The 19,889-nt window shown below is 42.0% G+C and overlaps 1 protein-coding gene across 7 annotated transcripts; it reads right to left on the bottom strand.

Moving 5' to 3' along the window:
* Positions 1-3,596: 3,596 nt before the first annotated feature.
* jam2a (junctional adhesion molecule 2a) lies at positions 3,597-18,926 on the bottom strand. Of its 7 annotated transcripts, none has more exons than XM_028572257.1 (11): positions 18,580-18,923; positions 11,370-11,435; positions 11,049-11,159; positions 9,979-10,128; positions 9,679-9,866; positions 9,306-9,408; positions 8,528-8,632; positions 8,325-8,340; positions 5,730-5,801; positions 4,588-4,621; positions 3,597-4,346 (listed from the first exon to the last, which is right to left on the bottom strand). In XM_028572257.1, exons 1-11 carry the CDS (start codon positions 18,743-18,745, stop codon positions 4,308-4,310), a joined length of 1,050 nt encoding a protein of 349 aa, XP_028428058.1. In that variant the 5' UTR covers positions 18,746-18,923; the 3' UTR covers positions 3,597-4,307. The 7 variants fall into 7 exon arrangements, 6 of the variants coding, with proteins under 6 accessions (XP_028428058.1, XP_028428060.1, XP_028428061.1 ...); XM_028572259.1 differs by having other exon boundaries at positions 8,325-8,337; positions 18,580-18,922; XM_028572263.1 differs by lacking the exon at positions 18,580-18,923 and adding an exon at positions 15,875-16,781 and having other exon boundaries at positions 3,599-4,346.
* Between the last annotated feature and the right edge of the window lie 963 nt (positions 18,927-19,889).

Here is a 19,889-nt window from a genome sequence, read left to right on the forward strand (position 1 = left end):
TCACAAAGAGCACACCTTATGATGAGGTTCCACACCCAGGAATATGAGGTCCTTCACCCAGGAGACTGGGGTTTGTGTCCCACGTGTCACGGAAATGTACTTTCCAAAACCCAACTGTCTGAGGCTCCATAAGGATGCAGAGGACAGTTGGGATTAGGAAAGTACTTAACAATGACATGTGGGACATGAGCCCTGGTCTCCTGGGTGAAAGACCAGAGATGTACTTATGACACTTAGAGAAAAAATTCATTGTTCCAGTCAGCAAAAGGTAAGGTGCGTTGCAACCCCTTTGGGGTTGCAATGCACCGTTATGACAGTTAGGAAACCCCAATGCCGCCCCGCCGGGCGGCATTGAGCCCCCCCCTCTGGGGTGGTATTGGGGTTGCTTGTGGGGGCTGCCCCCCTGGGCACCACCCTCTTTGGTAGGCACCACCCCTTTGGGGTGGTGCCTACCTTACCTTGTGTGCATCCTGCTGGGGCATGCTGGGTGTGAACCCGGGTCTCCTGGGTGAAGGGCTGATGCCTATTCCACTCTGCCGCCACCTCAGCCGCCACCTCCAGCGAATACAGTACGCAGTTAAGACGAACTCTTGGGTTTAGGAAAGAAAGAAATTTTCTGTGAAATGCAGGATACAAACACAGGTCCATCAGGGTGATTGAACCCAAGACCTGCATGTCCTCTAACCAGCGTCCTATCACGCTGAGCTATCTGATCTGATACTCTGTGCTGGTTGGAAGTTGTATTTATTGTTCACATTTCAGAGGAGAGAAGTTGAAAAGCTGTCGAGACAAATGTGGGATTTGATCCTTCAACCTCAGATGGTGAGTCAGTAGCTTATCTCAGTGAACTATTCCTGAAACTAACATTTCTAGTTTCCATTCTATTATTTGTTGTTCAAACTTTGTCCTTGTAGACTAATTGATTTCATGTGACAAATAAAATTGATTGATTAATTGGTTGATTGATTGATCTGCTAATTGAGCTGTTAATTGGTTGATTAATGTATTATTTGATTGGTTAATTTGTTGATTACTTAATTGATTAATTAGGAATAGCTCACTGAGATAAATTACTGACTCAACAATCTGAGATTGAAGGATTCAATCCCACTTTTGTCTCGACAGTTTTTAATTTCTCTCCCCTGTAGTTTGAACAATAAATACATCTTCCAACTAAAGCCTTTCCAAGCTTTGCATAGAGCTCAGCAAGCTAAGGTGAAGGTTAAACTCTCATGAAGACTGGAGGTTGAGGGTTCCATCCCTCTGTGGTGCTGTCTAAAATCTAAAACTGGAAGGAGAAAAAGCTAACTTGCATTACCTTGACCACTACAGTGAAAACTCATAGTGAATTAAACATGTGTGTGAGAGTTGGGTAAATACCGCCAATCACCTTCCGGCTGCTCATACATGATCACTGCGACTAGTGAGTTACTTTATTTATCTAGAATCTAGGAATAGTAACTGTAGTTAGGGGTCCACACAAAACAAACGTTTGACACAAGTAACCAATGGACAATAACAATGACTTTTTTCTACATACTATACTATGACTTTTTCATCACTTTTTTCGACATAGTACACAATATTTTTTCTTTTTTTACTTTTTTCAACATACTATGCTATTACTTTTTATCACGTTTTAGACATACTATGGCTTTTTTTCGACATACTATGTCTTTTTTTATCACGTTTTCGACATACTATATTATGGCTTTTCATCACTTTTTCTCTGGCACTGGCTCACACCCAGACCTCACAGTCACTTATTTAGATCTACCAACATGGCATGTCCTGAATTATTCCACTAATGACAATGCCAGAACACCTAATATGTGAAATTAGTTACAGACCAAACATGGGTTAATTAACCACTGCAGAAACTATCAATATATCCACAAATCTTTAAATCACTAGGTAAATGATTTGCCATTGCTAAGATTATTAAACTGCTGCTGAACGTATTACACAGCAGAGATTAATTACTGTAACAAACCATATTGAAGGTTTTGTAAGGTTGTGTAGTCTGTACAGTAGGCCTATGTTATCATACAGCAAGGGAAACAAGCGACAATCATTGGCCATTTAACTACAAGCTACTTTGTGATATAAATACATTCATTTATGAAACTCTACAATGTTACACTACTTATGAGTATTGTCTTTAGCTGTTGTCGTAGCCTATATGATGCCAAACTACACGTTTTATGTCATATTTCATATCTCCAGATACAGTGCAGAGACTTACTTTTTGGTTTAGAAGAGGGAGAGAGCACCGTTTTAACGAAGTCCTCAATGCCATTGTAGGCCATCCAGAAGCTTTTTCATCTATCATGGAATAGCATTACGTTGTCTTTGTAAAATAAATAATTATGAATCAACCTAGCCTTGGTCTGTGTTTTTAGCCTGACAGCTAACAGCTTGGCAGAAGACTTCAGTGCAATCGTAGCCCTTCCAGAAGTTTAGTAATCCGGCGTGGGACTTCTGTGACTTTTCGGAGACTTTGCACAATAATTTCATAAAGATAAATCCACGACTGAACGGTTATTGAGTCACCTTTTGTATGAAAAGCTATCTTTTCTTTTACCCGTAGCCTCCGCCATCTTGCTGCTGACTGTCTTGACTGATGGCTTCGTCGACCAATCACATGAAGTTTAGGTCAGGAGACAGGGAGCTTGCTCAGCCAATAGATAACCCTAACCTGATACAAGCAGGTAGGTGTGTGTGTGTGTGTGTGTGTGTGTGTGTGTGTGTGTGTGTGTGTGTGTGTGTGTGTGTGTGTGTGTGTGTGTGTGTGTGTGTGTGTGTGTGTGTGTGTGTTGGAAGCGGACACAGAGAGGGTGGATAGAGTGGGAATTGGCCTACTGATGTCTAATAGCAGACAGAAAATGCATTGGAGATGACACAACTAACTTTTTCAGGATAAAAGTGTATGGACCTTTCTGGGAAAAAATCTAAATAGTTTTATATTTGTATTAGTAACAGTGTTTATTTTGGTTTCCTCTGATTGCTAAAAGTTGTTCTCTGTGTGATTACAATACATATAGTATTTTTTTCAGTTTTTACGTAACAATTCATGTGACATCCCTGCGGCATACATATCCTTATAGCCCAGGTTGTCCTGAAAAAAAAGTATGTCTAGAACCTAATTGCTCATAACAGGGTTGAGGTTATACAAGCATTAATAATGCAACAATAATGGCAAGTATGGTTTTGAATAGAAAACCCTTTTATTACAGATACACCATTCAAATAAAACTCTGAACAATCCATACACACTGTCTAAAAACAGACACTCCATTTTTGATAAAACATTGATAAACAGTGGCACAAAATATAAAGACAGAAAAAGTAAGGCAAGTTCTTTACAAAAAAAGTGTGATCCATAGATAAATATGACAGACAAATTAAAAAGGCACAAGGTATATATATATATATATATGTGTGTGTGTGTGTGTGTGAGCATATATATATATATATATATATATATATATATATATGTGTGTGTGTGTGTGTGAGCATATATATATATATATATATATATATATATATATATATATATATATATATATATATATATATATATATATATATATATATATATATATATATATAAAAAAAAAAGACCATGCAGGCACATCAGGATGGAATGGGGTTGGTCTCACTATAATTGGCTGGAGTGGCTTCCTGTTCTCCTGGACTGGCTTTGTCGGTTCCTAACATCATGAGGGTCTTGTGTGGCACTCTGGCCCCCAGGAACCCCAGTGTTACAGAAGACAAAACATTGGCAGATGCTGAGGTAAACCACATTTATGTTTGAGTAGATTGAAAGCAATGCTTTCTCTATGGCTTTAAGAAGAATTCCTCTCTTTTAAAGAAAATATAATTACACGGTCAGCCTTTGGTATAAAAAAAAAAAAAGTAGCTGAAAACATTGGCCATTCACTGAGGGAAGAAACAAAGTGTGTACGTAGAAAGCTCAAGTTATCCCTGGATCATTCAGAAGGATCAATTGGAATTTCAACATATGACCACCAGGGGGGGAGCAGAACGTCACACAACTGTTCCTTATCCCATAAGAGCAGAAAATGGCACTGACTGAGGCGACCCACATAGTGCAAAGCAAGAGGGTAAGAAGCCTTGCAAATTTGTCTTGCCATCCAAAAGGAGCGGTAGAGGAAGAAGATTGAAATTAGCATGAATTGGAAGATGGAGAGCTCATTCAGAGTCCAGAGAGAAAGTTAATCAGTTAATCCAGTGTTTGGCACCTTATCGCGAGGGTGATGGGTTCTCAAAGGAAGGCCAGCTTCTTAGAGCATGAATGACTGAGTGTGTTTGAAATCCTGGGGCTGAGGTACACGAGAAAAAAGAAAAGAAGCATTATCATTGCATTGTTTTCTTGTGATAGTTTCAGAATGATGGCTCTCGGGGCGACGGTGGTGGGATTTCAATCAAAAACACAGCAACATTCATTAGGTAAATATGAACAGCTTTGCTCATGCCCTCCACTCAGAGCTTAACACAAGAGGGAAAGGAAGAGGGGGGGGGGGTAAGGAGGAAGAGGACAAGGGAAAACAAAAAAACACTTACTTCTTGGGGCGGAGGGATGTAGTTGACATTGGATCTAAAAGACAAAGACATTGGTAAGCACAGTGGACAGTTTGACACAGTCCTAAAGAAGAGAAGAAAGTGGAGGCAGACAGCTGGATCCTGAGTCAGATCTTGCCCTGTAGAAATAATGCACATCATACACGGCAACCCTCCCACTGGGTAAAAAGGAAAGTCAGACTCAGAACTCTCAGTGGCTAAACGGGGTTATATTAAACTGAGGGGAGGACTGTGAAAGGAAAGTGTAGTTCAGCGTTTGTGACAGGGCATTTGATTAACAGTCGACATGCACTCAGTCGCCAGTTTATTAGGTACACCTAGCAAAAACTCATGCAGTCTAATACAACAGTCCTGTAATAAATCAGACTTTTCATGAAGGCTCAAATGTTTTACAGAGGTGTTGATTTTACTCATTTTGTTGAAATGGTTGGCATTATACAGAGAGGTCTCTGTTATTTAGCTTACCTTTTAATAATAAAAAATAATAGAAACACCTGTCAGTATACAGGTCAACATCATCACAAACTGCAGCCTCTAAATGTCGAATCAACTACAGTACTTTCCAAAACATTCAACAAAAACATTCTAACCTTCATGAAGGTAGGGTTTATTGCAGGACTGTTGCAAAAGACCACATTCATGTTAACTAGATGGACCTAATAAAGTGATGCGACTGGATGTACATGCAAAGGTACACAGAATGTATGTATCTACAGTTTATGGAAGCAAGAAGCGGCCAAAATAATTTGAATCGTATGCACAATTGAAAACCTAACTGTAAAAATGTGACTACTGAATATTTAAAGAAATAGTTTGACGTTACAATAAAACTGCTTGGGCTACTGTCCTGTCAGGCAACCAGCAGAGACTCCAAGAAGTCACTGCACTTTAAATATATATCAAGATAACTGACTGAAAAAAATGGAACCTGATCAGACATGATCGCTTATAATTAGTACCTTAATGTTTGATAATTATATTTGCCAATATATCAAAGTATTCTTTTAAGTAGGCTATTCATTCATTCAATGTCCCAATTAGTTCTTTAGTTGTGTGTAAGATTCACATTCTAATGGATCTTCATTTCTTCCATATCTGTCTGTCGGCCTAAGAGTCACACTCACGTGTCCTCCGTTCTGTGCAGGGTTTGGCTGCTGATGTGGGCTGCACCATGACACTGGGAGATCCAAAATGACCTGCAGGGGTCAGCATGATGGCTTTAAGAAGGGTTAACAAGAGGGGGTCATTTTGGAGTCGCACTACACACCATGCTTTAATGGGTGAGTGGGTGGGGGGGTTTATTAGTATGAAGTCTGATGTGTAAGGTGCCGTCGTAACCCTAGTTGTGTAAAAAATAATAATATTAACACCATGTACACAGTGTGTACATGGTCTATTCAGGGTTGTTAGGCTTTATGTTTGCCAATCTGCATGTTTCTGCTGCTTGTGCCTGTGAAGTGGAAACATGGAGACTCGCGAATGAACCCTCACGTAACGACCCTGAATATTCAGATTTACAATACAGAAATTCAGTGGTGGAAGAAGTACTGAGATCATTTACTTCAGTAAAAGTACTGATACCACACTGTAAAAATACTGCTACAAGTAAATGTCCTGCATTGAAAATGTTATTTAAGTAAAATTATTTAAGTATCATCAGGAAAATGTACTTCAAGTATTGAAAAGTAAAAGTAGAAATGCAGAAAAAGCCTCACATTTTAGAAAAACAAAAAAAGGTTCAAAAGAGCATTAACAGTGTGAAAAAAGGGAGGAAAGTTAGATCATTTCAGCTGGACTTGTAGGCAGTTATATTGTTGGGTAGTTTCATTTATAATAAAACATCAGATTTTATAAACTGTGTGTGTTTTGTGTGCAAAACTCTTAATTTGTAAAGTAACTAGTAACAAAAATGAATGTAGTGGAGTAAAAAGTACGATATTTCTCTCTGATATGTAGTGGAGTAGAAGTAGAAAGTGGCATGAAAAGAAAAGACTTGAGTGAAGTACAAGTACCTCAAAATGTGTTGTTAAGGACAGTACTTGAGTAAATGTACTTAGTTACAGTCCACCACTGCAGAAATCGTTTACAGAACTGGGGTTACGGCAACAAACCTGTACTGACATGCAGCCAGTCCGGATGCAGCAGAGCTGAAGGCAATGCTGGAGGGAGCAGGTCAAGTGGTGAGCCAATCACATGCAGCAATCCAACACCCTAATATACAATGTCTACATTCTGTGCAACTCTTTTCTACCGCCTCTCTTTCAGGTTTGTATTACAGCAGTGGAGGACTCCTTTAAAATGCGCACACACGTATTGTATTGTTTTAAATAACTCATAAGTTCACTCATATTTACACAGTATTTCATTTTACACTTATTGCGACGATTTCCCCATTTATTTACTGCTGTTTACTACTACAATATGTTCTTATGAATAACAAAAAAAAAAGAGGTTTCTTCAAATATTTCATCTTAAACACTAGCTGAGAGAGAGATATGAATATGTAATGTAACCATCAGAGTACATTGGCAGCTGTGTGTATTTTACAGGGACACTTTGTCACTGAGCTTTAAGATCCTAAAAACTAAAACGAGACTTCACTTGTGTCAAACAGCCCAAATGTTCCTTTTCCCCAACAACCATTGGCTGTAAGGAGAACTTAGAATCAGACCCTGGTCAGTGTTTAGCATGATGTAACATCCATCCATCTAACCAGGTCCCCTTGACCATTTTCCTCTAAAAGGCAGAGCTAAATCCTGGACCTGCATCCCTACTTTGTTAACTTGTGCCTACTTTTGGTGCATCAGATATCATGTCACATCGTCTTTGAGTCTTTGTGAAGAAGCCTGTTCTATAAATAGGAAGTTGACACTGACAGCTCCAGTTAGCTCAGTGGGATAAGCATCAGACTTTAACATAGACAAAGAGCTTTCGCATCAGCTTCAAGGAGAGCTCTACAATGACGCTCCATCAAACGCTGCGCAGTAACAAGCCAGTAATCAAATAACATAAAGTCAAGCGAATTAGGCCAGTCACATGAGGACATGCATTTACGTCTCTGTGGTTTCTGGCTCAACAGCCAGTCAAGCATCAAAACGTCCTTTCGCCCACTCTTGTGTGTAACTGCACTAACAGCCCTCTGTCATGCCACAGTCTCAGTCTTCAATCTCTGCAACATCGAAATAATCCATTTTCAAATTAACCGTCCAATCAGTTTAATTGCTTGCAATTCCTTCTACTGCCAATAATTTCCTCCTCGCTGATTAACAGCCAGTAATTATTCCATACTTATGTTGCACTGGTTGTTTCTCCCCCTTTAAATGTCTGCATTTTGAGATCATCTGTCTTGCTACACTTTGACATGATTCCAACAGCTGTGTGTCTGCCTGGAAGTGGCAATCATTTTGAGAGAAAAAACAACAACCTTTTCCCATGGTGTTTACATCTGTTGGCGCCAATCACTGGATGAGTAGAAACACAGGCACGGCTGTGGCTCAAACACACACACACACACACACACACACACACACACACACACACACACACACACACACACACACACACACACACACACACACACACACACAGCCACAGCCACAGCCACAGCCACAGCTGTCACTCTATACAGTCCTGACTCAGCACACAGACACCCCCCCCTCCTCCATCAATCTAAAGTGTGTTTGTTCACATCGATGTTAATGCAATCACAGAGCTCTTACCTTCCTCTGTGTCCTGCTGATGGATGAGACGGGAGCATGTAGAAGAAAACAGAGGGAATGTCAGGAGTTCTTTGGAGAAAAATATTAATTTGATGCACTGATAATGCAGGCAGAAAACATTGGTTATTCGATTGAAAAAATAAATAATAAACACAGCAAAAAAAACAACAACAAAAAAAACGGAACTAAAGAGACAAACTTACGGCTGAAGAAACCATTGCGGTGCAAGAGGAATCCCCCGCATCCACATACGATGACCAGGCAGACCACCACCACTGCTGCCACCACGGCCGACACGTTGATGTCCTCTGGAGGGGAGAGGGGAATAGAGACTGACTTATCAAACTCTCCATTTTATTTTATTGAAGCAGCAAGTCACAAAGATACAGTGGAACAGTGGTCACCATACAAACAGTGAGGCCATGTTTTAGTGCAACTCCGCCTAATGCCTTTTCCTGTACTCCAATAACATTTCCTATAATTTATTAAGTGCGTAAAATGGTTGTCTGCATTAAGCTAGATTACATTACATTACTACAGGACATTCTATAATGTATTAGCAAGCTGAAGACCTTTCCTGAGAAAATGGCATCATTTTAGACCATGTAATGTGTGTCAAGAATTGATGCAGTAGCCTTACAAATTTTTAAGTTCCCACATAATGGTCATTTCTGGGTTCATACTTGTATTTCGGGTTAAACATGCATGCATGATTAAATAATATTAAATGACATTTAACTTTTTATAATATGGGAGCTTTAATTTGCTTTGTAAAGGTGTTTTAGATTTTAGAAGCAGGGTGACATTAAGTTTTGTAGGTTTTTCCTCTCCATTGGATCCCTGATTTTCTCCAGCACTGAAAGGTGTGGGGAAGAGGCAGTGAAAGTGGAAACACACACACACACACACACACACACACACACACACACACACACACACACACACACACACACACACACACACACACACACACACACACACCTATCGTCATGTGCTTGCCCTCGCACTTCTTGGGCGGTCCCACTCCGTTCGAAGCCAGGCAGCTGTATACACCGGTGTCGTCTTTGGCTACAGCTCTAAACTCCTGCAGAAAAGACAAAGGGAAGAAGAAAATGTTTTTGAGGATAGCTTCAGCTGTTGTTATTTTTTTTATTTTAGCATCTGTTCTGCTGGAGTGTCCTTGGGCAACAAACACTACCTACTATCAATCCAAAGAGCGCTTTCGACAACTTTTCTAAAAAACTCGACAGCATAATTTCCTCGCTTCTAAGTCATGATACTGCAAGGACACAGTGTAAACTATTACACAGTTCATTTGTCCTTGTTTCCCTTATCAACACAAACGCACACTCACCAGTACTCCTGTGTGCGAGTTGATTTGATAGGTGGCGTTGGCGTGGCGTGGCTGGCTGATTGGCTGGTTGTCCTTGAACCAGGAGTATGTAGCAGGCGGGATGCTCTGCTGGTCCCTACAGCGCAGCTGCACCACTGAGCCTGTCACTGCCGCACTGGGGATTTCGCAGGACGGGGTGTGTGGGGGCACTAGAGTACAGGACAGGGGAAGTGTTACAGAAACGTGAGCAAAACCAGTAGAAACAAATCTCCCACACATTTAAGCTTTCATTTTTTCTGAATCGTTGTCTTTGAGTCGTACCCAGGACTTTGAGCGTGACGTTGGTCTCGCCCAGGGTGACGGAGTCAAGAGGAGCGCTGATCTCACAGCGGTACTCCCCAGCGTCGTCCTGAGTCACCCTTTGCAGCGTCACCGTGGCCCCTTCAATGGTTGCCCGGCCCTCAAAGGGACCTGAAAGAAAGGACAGGAGGTCAGGAAGATCAAAGAGGAAAAGTCTTTCCTGGCTGCGGGCTAAAGCCCTGTTTAAATCAGTATATTACATTACTGACACCTAAATATGAGACATTACATTCAGATTATAATATTTATTTATTTGTAGTTTATTTAAATAAGGACAGATACAAAAACATAGATTACAAAAATAACAATCCGATGCCTGTATCACAGTGATCAACACCTGTCCCTTGGAGGGGACAGTTCAAATAATAGAAGAAGTCACATTTTTACAGTGAATACAGCAATACAGCAAGAAATATGGCAACAGACTTCATGATATATTATTATTGTTAAACGGTCTATAAAAATGAATTGAATAAGCCCCAGACCTCCAGGAGCCCTTAAAGCCCCAGTTTGCACTATAGTTAAAGAAACTTGGGAGACTACAGGGTCCATTTACTGTATGTATCAGCACGCATGTACTGTAACAGCAAATGTGTTGCCCCAGGGTCCCCTAATCCGATAACCCAGCCATTGGGTGGAAGAGTAGGTTTTCATGAATTTACTAAATGCTTGTTGACATTGTTAAAGCAATAACTCTTCATTCATGCCACTTTTTAAGCCATCCTTAGCTGTGAATTAGAGCTGACAATGAAGAAGAGGCTTGACACATTTGAGAAAATTGTCAGGCCAAGTGCGCTGTCTTTAACAGAGACTGACCGGGTGAAAGCTATGTATGATTTATTATTTATTCCACCTATTAAATCCACAAAGGAGAGTGATCAAGGATACAGGTTGGATAGACAGGTTAAGATTTTATGCCTCAACACCATTGACACATGCTTGTGCTAAATGATCTCTTATAGTTTGTTCAAGGCTGGTACTGCAGGCTGATTAAAACAAATGGCTTGTTTGACACTCGTGGGATTTTTTACCTTTGAAGTGTCCTTCATAGTACACAAAGGAAACATCTTTCCCCTTCTTCTTCCACTCGATGCGCGGGTTCTGGTCTTTCTCTGTGCGGAAGGTACAGGACAGCACCGCATCTGAAAAAGGGAGCCAATGAGATATTTATGGCAGAATAGCGAAGACTTCAATCATTTGCATTTTTAACTGCTTGGTCTATTTATAGTCTTCTGGTTTATTCTGTCAGAGAGAATCATATAACACATCAACTTCTGAGATAAAAAAAAAAAAAAAAAAAAGAGAGACTGACAGTGAGATGAGGCGGCCTAGGGCTGCTTTTTCTGCCTCACCTGAGAACTCGCGCACCTCCACCTTGTGTCTGTTGGTCGCCACAGTAACAGGAACGGAGGGGGAACCTGGTAGTGGTGGAGAAGAAGAGGGGAGGGAGAGTGGGAGATAAAAAAGAGAGGGGTGAGAGCAGTTCAGAACGCAATATTGCTTGTCATCCATTAGGGGGCAAGGTGAATTGGGTAAAGTGCTTCACGTTGCCCGCCAACTGCAAGAGGAGAATGCTTAATGGCTGTCTTTGGTCGACTGTCTGAGGCAAACACAGCCAGAGTCCTTCTCCAGGAGATTTTAGGCAAGGGCAGGATTACTCCCTCCTCCGCTTTAATCCAGCAGGGTTAAGGAGCAGCCCGCCATATGTTAATTTAAACGCAGGTTAGGACACGGTCACCAAGCATTTTCTCCAGAGCCTTGTCCAGATTAACCTGATGTATGGGGCATTAGCAGAGGCAGACAGCACACTGTCCGGCTTTCTTTTCCCTGCTGTCTGCGTGTCACTGATATCCAGCCTCCAAACAGGAAGAGGAAGCCAGAGCTGCCCTTCCTGTGTGCTGATTGGTTTATGGGGCGGATTATTTTCTGGTTGTCCTGCTGTTAAACTTGGGTTCAACGGGGTGAAGGTTACTTATGGGGATAACAGGTTACAAACATGCACACAGCAAGAACCGTAAAACAGTCTCTGCTGCGGCACGGAAGCCTTTAACATCTCCTAAAAGTCGGCAACTAAATTAAGTAAAGTGAAAAACGGATGCATTTTTGAAATTACATAATAAATGTTGAATGGGCCTCAGGGGTACTTACTCAGAACATTAAGGGCTATAAAAAAATGTGTAACAAACTTTTAATTCGGCGTAATGAAGATGTCCCCTTCACATATTCCTGAAAGCAAAAAGCTTAATAACGTCCCACAAAACACACTTTTCCTGTCATTATTTCTGCAAATGGCAGATCAAAATCTCACAATTGTAAACTAAAAAAAAAAAAACGACCAGTTTCCTGTTTGTCAGTAACATCCTGTGTGGGCCCCATTGTTAGTGGATTACTAACTTCCCGAAGTTTTCTCCTGTGAAGTGAGAGGCAACATGGAAGAATGGAGGGCAGGCTGAGACAAAGGACAGGAAGTGTGGAAAAATTACTTTACAAACTGTAGCTTAGACCCAAAGGTCTCCATTTCCACCTTTAATGATAGGACAGCAATGAAAGGAGGGAAGACATGCAGGAAATCGTCCCAGGTCGGACTCGAACCCTGGATCTTCTGCGTCGAGGCATGAACCTTTGTATATGTGCGCCCTCTCTACCGACTGAGCTATCCTGGCCATGAAAACAGCTATTTTTAAATTAGCTTTTAAATAAACAACTGCCTATTCAATAATAATGTCTTCTGCCAAATGCAGCATAACGCACACTCAAGTTTTTTTTTTTTTTTTTTTTAAACTTTTCCTAAAGTTGGCTCAATTTACACACCAGGCCCAGCTTGGTCAAACTTTGAGCTAAGGGAATTAAAACTGCACACGCTCCCTCCAGATGTCCCTCTTCTCCTCGCTTTGCCATGTGTTGACTTGCGGCAGTGTAACAGGATTATTGCCGTAGCCTTGGCTCGTGTACCTCCACACCCTCTGAGGAGCATTGTCTCGCTAAATGACGAACAAGACGAAGGGGGGAGGAGATACAATGAAATTAAAAAGGGACGAGGAGGAACGACAAAGGAGACATGAGCGGCCCTAAGAATAGAATACAAATGAAGTGGAGTGGAGGAGAGTGAGGCGGTGGAGGTTGGTGGAGGGGGACAGAGATCTGCAGTAGCATGACTAAAAGAGAGAGAGAGCGGGATTGAAGGTGAGGGAGATCCTCTCAGACAGTAGGACTGTGAACGGGAGAAGCTCTTGTCACATAGTGTGACACCAGGCCTGCTGCCACCTTGAAGGGTGTCTCTTTGAGAAAAAAGAAATGTAGCTGGGCTGACAACATGCCCACACTTTACCGCTGCACTGACTGACACACACACATAAAGAAATGAGCAAAGAGGCTCTGCATGGGAGGTCCCGCTGCCCCTGTGTCGTGTTCCACTGTGCTCTACTACTATGAACACTGTCAGCTTCAATGGCCTCAATTAACTACAAAGGTGTCGAGGCAGACAATGAACACATGGCCTGTTCAGATCATTTCACCACTGCATGGTGGGTAATGTTAACATAGTGCAGCTTCCGAGTAGTGCACGCTGATTTCAGCTCCAGTTAGCAGACAGATTTGGACCACCATTGGCACCTGAAATTAGCTCAAGATCCATGCCAGACTTGGGCCGCTGTTGAGCAGACTAATTTTTGGCCACCTGAGTAACTAGCAAAATTGAAACATATATCAACAAAAAATGGTTCAGTAGTTCGCAAAATAAAGATTTGCTATTAGAGAGCTATTTTATCTTTGACACCCTGAGTAGCTATCAAAATTGGTGGCCTAATAAAATTGTATAGTGTGTTAGTTTGACTACACCAAAACGCATTTTTGACGAGTATGAATCACAAACTAAAGTGGCTGTCAAAAAATTGCTTAAATAGACTTTTTTTTTTTCCCTTTCTTTCATGTGCTCCACAGCAGCAGGTCTCTAATATTCCTCCAATATGGCATCAGATATGGCCAGTAAGGTAATTAAAATGCTTCTGCGATGGATCTGTTGTGGCACTGAAGCAAAGAAACATTGAGACAAAGGCTTCAACACAGACTCAAGCTTACAGACAAAAAAACACACGCGCACACACACCTCGTGCGTGGCATCAACATCAACCAAACACTGCGACAGCTCAAACTCACAGTGGGACGGCCTGAGCAAAAATAGAAAGATGGCACGCTCGCTTCTTGGCACGCAGCTTTACTCTCATTACGTGGTGCGTACAGAGTGTTACAGAGACTAGGGTGGGTGTTTCCTGGGCTGGGCCGAGGTCAACAAGCATGGCGCAGTAATAATTAAGGCACTTATTAAAATTAACAGGACAAATGAAAGAGGAAGGGAATGGGCCCATAAGACATATCCTGTCTGGCTGTGTGATGTAGATAACGTGAATGGCACACACGTTTCAAGGGTGTGGGGTACAGAGAAAAACAGGGAGGACTGTGCGTGTGTGTGTGTGTGTGTGTGTGTGTGTTCTCCATTTGAACAAAGCCTCTCTGTATGACTGTAACCCTGTGAGCAACAGCTGTCTCAGGCAGACACAGTGTGTGTGTGTGTGTGTGTGTGTGTGTGTGTGTGTGTGTGTGAGAGAGAGGATGAGATGGGGGATGTTAGGTCTTGCCACAGAGACCCACCCCAAACATTTCCTCCCGTTTCTTTTTTTAAAATACACTCCACAGGCGTTCATTAGAGCTGAGGCAGATTTGAAGCTGCTCTATTGCAAACTGTCGACATCTATCTGTATGCCAGACGATGAGTGATTTCTGTCAGGTTGTCCATAGCGGACTGGACACACACACACACACACACACACACACACACACACACACACACACACACACACACACACACACACACACACACACACACACACACACACACACACACACACACACACCTCTGTAAATGTGTGGCCTGACAGGTGGCAAAATGTGGACAACACAGAGTAAAATCTGCATCACTCACTCTAACTGTCTCATCACATCCATCTCACACTGCTACTGCTCCCCTGGAGTCCTAAAGGCACTTAGACTGCTTTCTCTTACCCATGAGTGAAAGTTAGATGCCTTTTTGCAATTTAAAGAAAAAGGGTTTTCTCATGTTCCTCTCCACTTCTATTTTATCATTTTGTTCCACCCGTCAGTCTCCTGGTAAAGTCCCTGCTATGAAAACACCTTATCACGAGAAAAACAGTTTGAAATTTCTGGTGGTACTCCAATCGTTGACCTCATGCACTGATCAGTCACTTCTTCTGCCAAAACGGGTGCCCCCCTGCCACCACCATGTCGCCCACACCCTTTTGTGGCACCACGCCAAATACAACTTTAGGGCCAACTTGTAGGAAGCCAGTCTGGCTGCAATAGTCACCACAGCCCACTCTCACAGAGGGGCTTTAACTGAACTGGGGAATTACACTCAACAAAATAAAAGTCCAAAATAAGTGTCTTTATACGTTTTTGTATTTAACTTTAAAATTGTAACTCTGCCACTAAAAGTTTCCCTGTAAATTCACATTTTCAAAGATTTTTTGTTGAAAAAAAAACTGAAATAAAACCACTATTTTGAAAAATAAGAAAAACTGTCTCTCCACGAATCTCTCCAAGAATGAATCACTTGTTAAAAATGTTTTTTAAGATTGTTAAGTCTAGAGCACTTAATTAAATGACCATTTTCGCAAATGATAGATCCCAGGGGTGAGCTAAAATAAAAAAGAAATTATTATAAATAAGTGACAAGACCAGTTTACTCATCTGTTTCCGAAGCTTTATCTCACGAAGAGAAGTATGGGAACACAAATACTGACAGTTAGTTCTCCTGAATGAATAGTTTCCATTTGTCACTTACATTGCATCAGTAAAATAACAATAAGAAGATACAGGGACGTCCCCTCCATTATCGTCCACAACTCTGGCTGAGTCTTGTCTTCCCTGGACGGAGCGAGGAGGCAGATCCCGAGCCTCAGCGTTCTTCTCGCACTTGTTCACAACTCTCCAATAATTCATCCAGCTTCCAGGGAATAAACTGTTCTCCAGGGGGAAGCGATCGGACCGGACCGGCCCGGCGCGGAACGGAACGGAGCGAAGCGGCGGGGAGCTGCTGGCAGGGGAGCGGGTGAGCGGGACGCACCTCTGGGACTGATCGGTCACAGACTCCGGGGTCCTGGCTGAGAAGTCTGGCTGTGAACGGCGTGGCTCGGTTACTATGAAAGACGCGGATGAACGTCCTCTCTCCCCCCTCGTGTGTGGTTTCGGCGCTGGTAGAGGTGGAGATGGAGGGAGGGCGGGGTGTGCTTTCAGACGAGCAGAGCGGCGGAGCGCCGAGAGCGCAGCGCCGTGTCCAAGACGCGCACTGCACGACCAAATGGCCACATGACGGGAGTCAACTGGGTTTGGCAACAAGGTGTGGCACTCATAGCCCGAGAAGGACCCGCTGTGACCATAAAGTTTGTTTTTAATATTACTGGATGGCATAGACTGAGCCTACAGATGTATTTGAAAGCCACATTATGGAACATTTAGACCAAATCTCCCTCCAAACGGAGGTCTGATTTCCTGTTTCTAATGATTTAGGGACTGATCAGGTGCGGATATATTACCGTTTATCTTTCTGTAAGTCGGTTAACAAGGTCCCTTATATTACCTAATAATACGAGTTTTTAAGTAACTAATGGCTTTATTTAACAAATAATTTACTACCTTACATATCTGTTATAACGCTTTAACTAACAGATATGTCTGGATTGCCAGGTTGTAAAGAAAACACCCTTTGACTGATACATGGACCATAAAGGCCACTGGGACTGCCAAAGACCCCCACCAAATTCCATTTATTAACAGCTTATTAAACCTGTACTAATGAATTACCAACATGAATAACTACAGTATTACCAGCAGATTGGCTAAACAGCAAAAGCTTTTCTCACAACCTGGCAACCCAAAACCTCTATAAATAATTTATACCTATTAACAGCCACTGAATACATTTTTTTAAAGGGTGTTACTGTTATATTGATTGATAACGGGCTGCATTCATATTTTGCGCATTGAAGTGTATGACGTTTTTTTTTTTTAAGTCTCCATGTAAGCACTTAAACAGGCCTCCCAATTTTAGATTGAAGTTGAATTATCCTAGCGTAGAAATCTAGACGCACCCTAGTGGCAGCAAAATTATTTTGCACCCAGGCGGGTCTAGGCACTAGCCGTTGACTTGCGAGCTGGAAAAACCAAACTCTGGTCAGGCCAATCACATCGTGTATAGAGTCGGTGGGCGGGGCTTATGGCTGCTGCTGCTGGGAACAGCGGTCTTCTGGAAGACTTGGAGTTAGGCTTTTCTTTGAGAAAAGAACGACACAGAAATCATTCTTAAAAAAGGAAGATGTGTTTGGAATTTTGCCGACCGGATACGGCAAAAGTTTAATCTATCAACTAGCTTCTCTTCCTTCTTCGTTGCTCTGCCTGGTTGTAGCGCTATCCTATTGCGTGCAGAGGGAATTTGAAAGACAACCGTTTATCCCGCCCCTCAGATTGAGCCCTGTCAATGGTGAGTTCCCAGACCCTACATCTTGATAATTCTAGCCAGACCCACATCAAGATGTTGGGTCTGGCTTGTCAGGCTAGAATTATCCTACAACATCCTGCCCTATTAAATTTGTGATTTTCTTTTAGGTATAAGTATTCAGACTTCTCCACGGATCGAGATGCCGATGTGCTCAAAGTAAAATTTGACAGATGCAGCCCAAAAGAAAAAAAACAAAAAAGGCTTTGAGATGAAGGGAAGGCTCGACACTCTCTCATGGCCCAAAACAGAAAAGTATTCAGTGCTCATCTCTAGAGAACAGAAAATGTAGAATACTACGATGACTTACTTTGCAAAGATGTGTGGCTTTGTCATATTTACTGTTTGGTTGCAGTTCTTTAGTGCAGAAACAGAGAAAACAGACCAAGTCCTGCAGATCAATTACCCCCTCCAGGTGAATTACTAATGACTAAACAAGTGTTAAGACTAATATCTATGCCTCAACACTTGATAAACACTTCCACTGCTTTCAATCAGTCCTTCCAAGGAAAGTAAATCACGCTCGACTTTGTACTGCGCGAGCTCTTTAGCAAAAAAAAATAGAACAGAAACACATTAGGAATTAATTTCTAGGAATGCATTATTCCAGAGTGTTTTAGTAGCTATTCAATTTTAATCATGTTTGAGCAGCGGCGGCGCAGGCACAGCAGTCATCTTACACATCTCTCAAAAGCACTACAGCAGCCGGCAATTCAGGGCACCGATTCAAACATCTCAATTGGTGGTGGTGGTGTGACTGTGCTCTAAGTCCGAGGCATATGTCCTTGGGTGTGTCTCACACATCGTCAGTGTGTTGTGTGCTGGTGTGGGGGTAGTGGTGACGATGGTTGGATGCTTGAGTGGGAGCAACAGCTGCACAGCGGCTAACTTTTCTGGCCCGAGGCTTTGCTCAATCTTCAGCCGTCTCCTGATGGGGATTGATAGTTTGACGGTGATTAAATGCAGGAAAAGAATTTCGCGGTTACCAAACCCACCTTGAATAATCTGAACATGAGGGGGTTTTAAATGCTTCCCGTCTTTAACTTCTCTTGCTCGTCCGATGGCACACACAGTGGCAGAGGCTCGGATGTCAAACGGGGCTCTGTAATGTACAATTGGGGGAGGGGAGAGGGGGTAACAGTCTGGGGGAGTGTATTTCATTGGTGGTCATTAAACATTACCAGCTGTCTGTAACACAAATGTTGGGCTAACAGCACCGTGACATAAACTATGGGTACCACTTTCTCATGAGGCATCCTTCATTAAGTTTTTATAAGTTGTAACTAATGCTTTATAAAAAATAAAAGAGGTTAAAGCAGTAGTCTGGGGGAATGAGCTGATTTGCTTTCTTGCTGCAAGTATGTGCATTTCCCAAAATGTTGAATTATTCCTTTAATAAACATTTTACAAGCTAGAAACCATAATAATAATAATAATAATAATAATAATAATAAGCATTGCCTGTATGCACCAATTCACATACACACAGTTCTGATATCAGCACTGTCCACGTATTCTTTGTATCAAAATCATCACTGTTGATCCGAACATCTATTTTTTTTTCATGTTGTAGAGCAGACTTTTGTGTCTCAACACAAGGTTATTTTCATTATCAATTAGTTTGCCAATTAATTCAGATTAAACATGTACTAACCGTCACAACAAAGATCCACCACATCCTCCTTCAGCATGACACTGGCTTTGTCATTTCACATAAAGACTCTAATCCTATATTAATGATTAACAGTTGTAATAGCAGACTTGATGGCTTTTTTTTTCTTTTCTTTTTTTTCGGAATTGAGAGCCCTGGAATCCCAAAGTCGTATTTATTAATGGCTTATATCTGACTAGTAATGCGTTAAAGAATAATTTCCCATTCGTTCCAAATCCTAAAGCTTCTATGAAGAGGTGCTTTATTGGAAAGTGGTACGGGACCAGTGGCAGGGAGGTTGTTGGATGGGAGAAGGTGATCTCTGGCAGAAACCACGAATGTTGTGTCAATGTGTCAAAACGCCCGGAATCCTGGGGAGGGAGTAGGGGAAACAAAGTGCCTGATGGCTCCAATCCTCAGGCTTGCTCACACTTGACTCCGAACACACTGAGAATTGAGGGCCACCTGTTAGACGAGTGATAGACACAACAGCTGCACTGCTGCCTGACCTTCAGCCAATAGACACGCACACACTCCGCTGTTGTTGTTGTTGAGCAAACTGCTGACACACACATAAGCACTCATCCACGCGTTTCCATTTTTCTGCGTCTCTCTCACACTCCTACATGCCCGCAATCAGCTGAACGGTTATAA

This window comes from Perca flavescens, chromosome 24 (genome assembly GCF_004354835.1).
Source record: "Perca flavescens isolate YP-PL-M2 chromosome 24, PFLA_1.0, whole genome shotgun sequence".
Lineage (NCBI taxonomy): Eukaryota > Metazoa > Chordata > Actinopteri > Perciformes > Percidae > Perca > Perca flavescens.